General features: G+C 57.6%; 1 protein-coding gene across 1 annotated transcript in view; it reads right to left on the minus strand.

Moving 5' to 3' along the window:
- NUTM2F (NUT family member 2F) overlaps nt 1–1,572 on the minus strand; it is a 5,013-nt gene extending 3,441 nt beyond the window's left edge. The window contains 2 exon segments of the mRNA XM_006168025.3: nt 349–477; nt 1,265–1,572. Of these exon segments, the coding sequence (XP_006168087.3) occupies nt 349–477; nt 1,265–1,572 (437 nt within the window).
- Between the last annotated feature and the right edge of the window lie 394 nt (nt 1,573–1,966).

Here is a 1,966-nt window from a genome sequence, read left to right on the forward strand (position 1 = left end):
CCCTGAGAAAAGGCCACCCCATCCTCTCCGAGTCAGCAACTCCAGAAAGGCAGTAGGCAGGATGGCCGAGCTGAGCCCTGTCCTGGCGGGGACCCCCGTTGGGCTGCCCTGGCTCCTTTAGCCCCTGCCCACTGTCTGTATCAAGACCACGGGTGAGTGGGGCCCCTGGAGACACTGGACCAGAAAGACCACAGCCTCGATGTGGGAGGGACAGGGGCTGAGCGACCCGGGGCCTGTGCTGGTCCACAACCACCCTCATGGGCTGGGCTGCAAGGCCTCTCACGCAGACCCCATTGTCGCCCACCCTAACCCACCACACGACCCTGTTGCCCAGGACCCCAGACTCACTTGGCTGCCATCTCATAGTATTTCATGCGGTCAAAGTTGCTTGTGTGGTGCCATTCCTGCATGGCCCGGGACAGGCCCTCCTCCAGTGACATGGTGGGCGTCAGGCGGGACAGGGACCGGAGCACTGGGCTGTAAGTGCCTGGGCTTAGAACATTCTGAAGTCTCACCCGCTCCCCTGCTAACCCAGCCCCACACACCTCCCCTGCCTTGGGCCTCATCGCATCTGTCTCATGTATGTCCCATTCTCAGCCTCCTCCCTTCTGTGCTCCTTGGACCCCAGCACCCCCTCCCATGATCACTCATCAGCACCAATCACTGAAGACGGCCTCTGATGTCCATGGTCCCCAGTGTCTGCATCTCTGTGCTCAATGTCATGTCCCCCAAATTCCTGTGCTGAAGGGGCAGCCCTCCATGTGATCATTCTAAAGTGGCTTCATTGGGAGGTGGCTGGATTTAATCCTATCCATAACAGTCAAGTTCCCTTTAGGGTCCCACACTTCTTAGTTCTCTGTCACCTGATGACCCCATGGCCAACAGCACACAGGTTCCTGCTAATGTGGGAATACAAGGGTGAAATAGGCTTTTGGAGCCCAGAAACTAAGACAAACTGTGACTTATATTAAATAAGAAGTCTTCTCTGAGATTTTTTTGTCCTGTATATATTACCAGAGGGTTTATTGACAGAGATGGGTTGTGCCCACAGACGGGTGAGGGTCGTTTAGGTCAGTCACCTGACCATGTGCCATGACTGGAGGGACGACGGGATCGCAGAGAAGGTAGCTCCACAGAGCATATGTTATCTCTCTCCGAACCTGTCCCCAGGCTCCCCCACTGACTTCACCTCCTCCTCCCTCCCTGTCTTCTTCCTATGGGTGAGCTCAAAGAGAAGTCCCACTCCCCTGCAGCAGGTACTCACATGAAGAAGCAGGACAGAGCCTCGCCATCAGGACTCTGGGGCAGGTACTTCCTGGCCAGGGTTTTGAAGTGCTGCCAGCGTCGGAAGTTGTTGTAAACACTCCTGGGGTTACAGGAACTGTCCAGCAAGACCTTGGCCTGGGACGTGTCCAGGTGGCCATTAGCAAAAGTCATTTGTGGCTGTGGCCCAGTGGTCACTGGGGCCGTGATGGGAGTGATCTGGGTCACCAGGGCTGGAGCTGGAGGAGGCTGAGCTGGGGTCCAGCCTCCCTGGATGACCTGGGAGACCCCAGTGGATGGGGCAGGCATAAGGGTCTGCACAGCAGGAGCTGCCAAGAGGAGGGGAGGGGCACCATCCACACCTCCAGAGACGGTTCCTGGGGTGCTCCAATTGACAGGGGCCTGATTCAGGAGAAAGATCTGACTGCGAGGAGCCTGGACAGGCCCTTGTTCTGCATTAATTTGCAGAAGGATGTTGGCAGTCCCAGCTGCACTGGAGCCATGGCCTGCAACTGATGTCACCAAAGGTGTCACAGGAGGAGCAGACAGCACCAAGGGGCAGCCAGGAGGAAATGCTGCAGTCAGGACAGGGGTCAGGGTCTGCTCCCTGGGCAGCTGGTGTGCTGGGCCAGGAGTGGGCTGGGGGCAGTGCAGCGCCAGGAAAGATGTGGAGGAGCCAGAGTTCAGGGTCTTGTTCTGTCCC

This window comes from Tupaia chinensis, unplaced genomic scaffold, assembly GCF_000334495.1.
Source record: "Tupaia chinensis unplaced genomic scaffold, TupChi_1.0 Scaffold145441_1, whole genome shotgun sequence".
Taxonomy (NCBI): domain Eukaryota; kingdom Metazoa; phylum Chordata; class Mammalia; order Scandentia; family Tupaiidae; genus Tupaia; species Tupaia belangeri.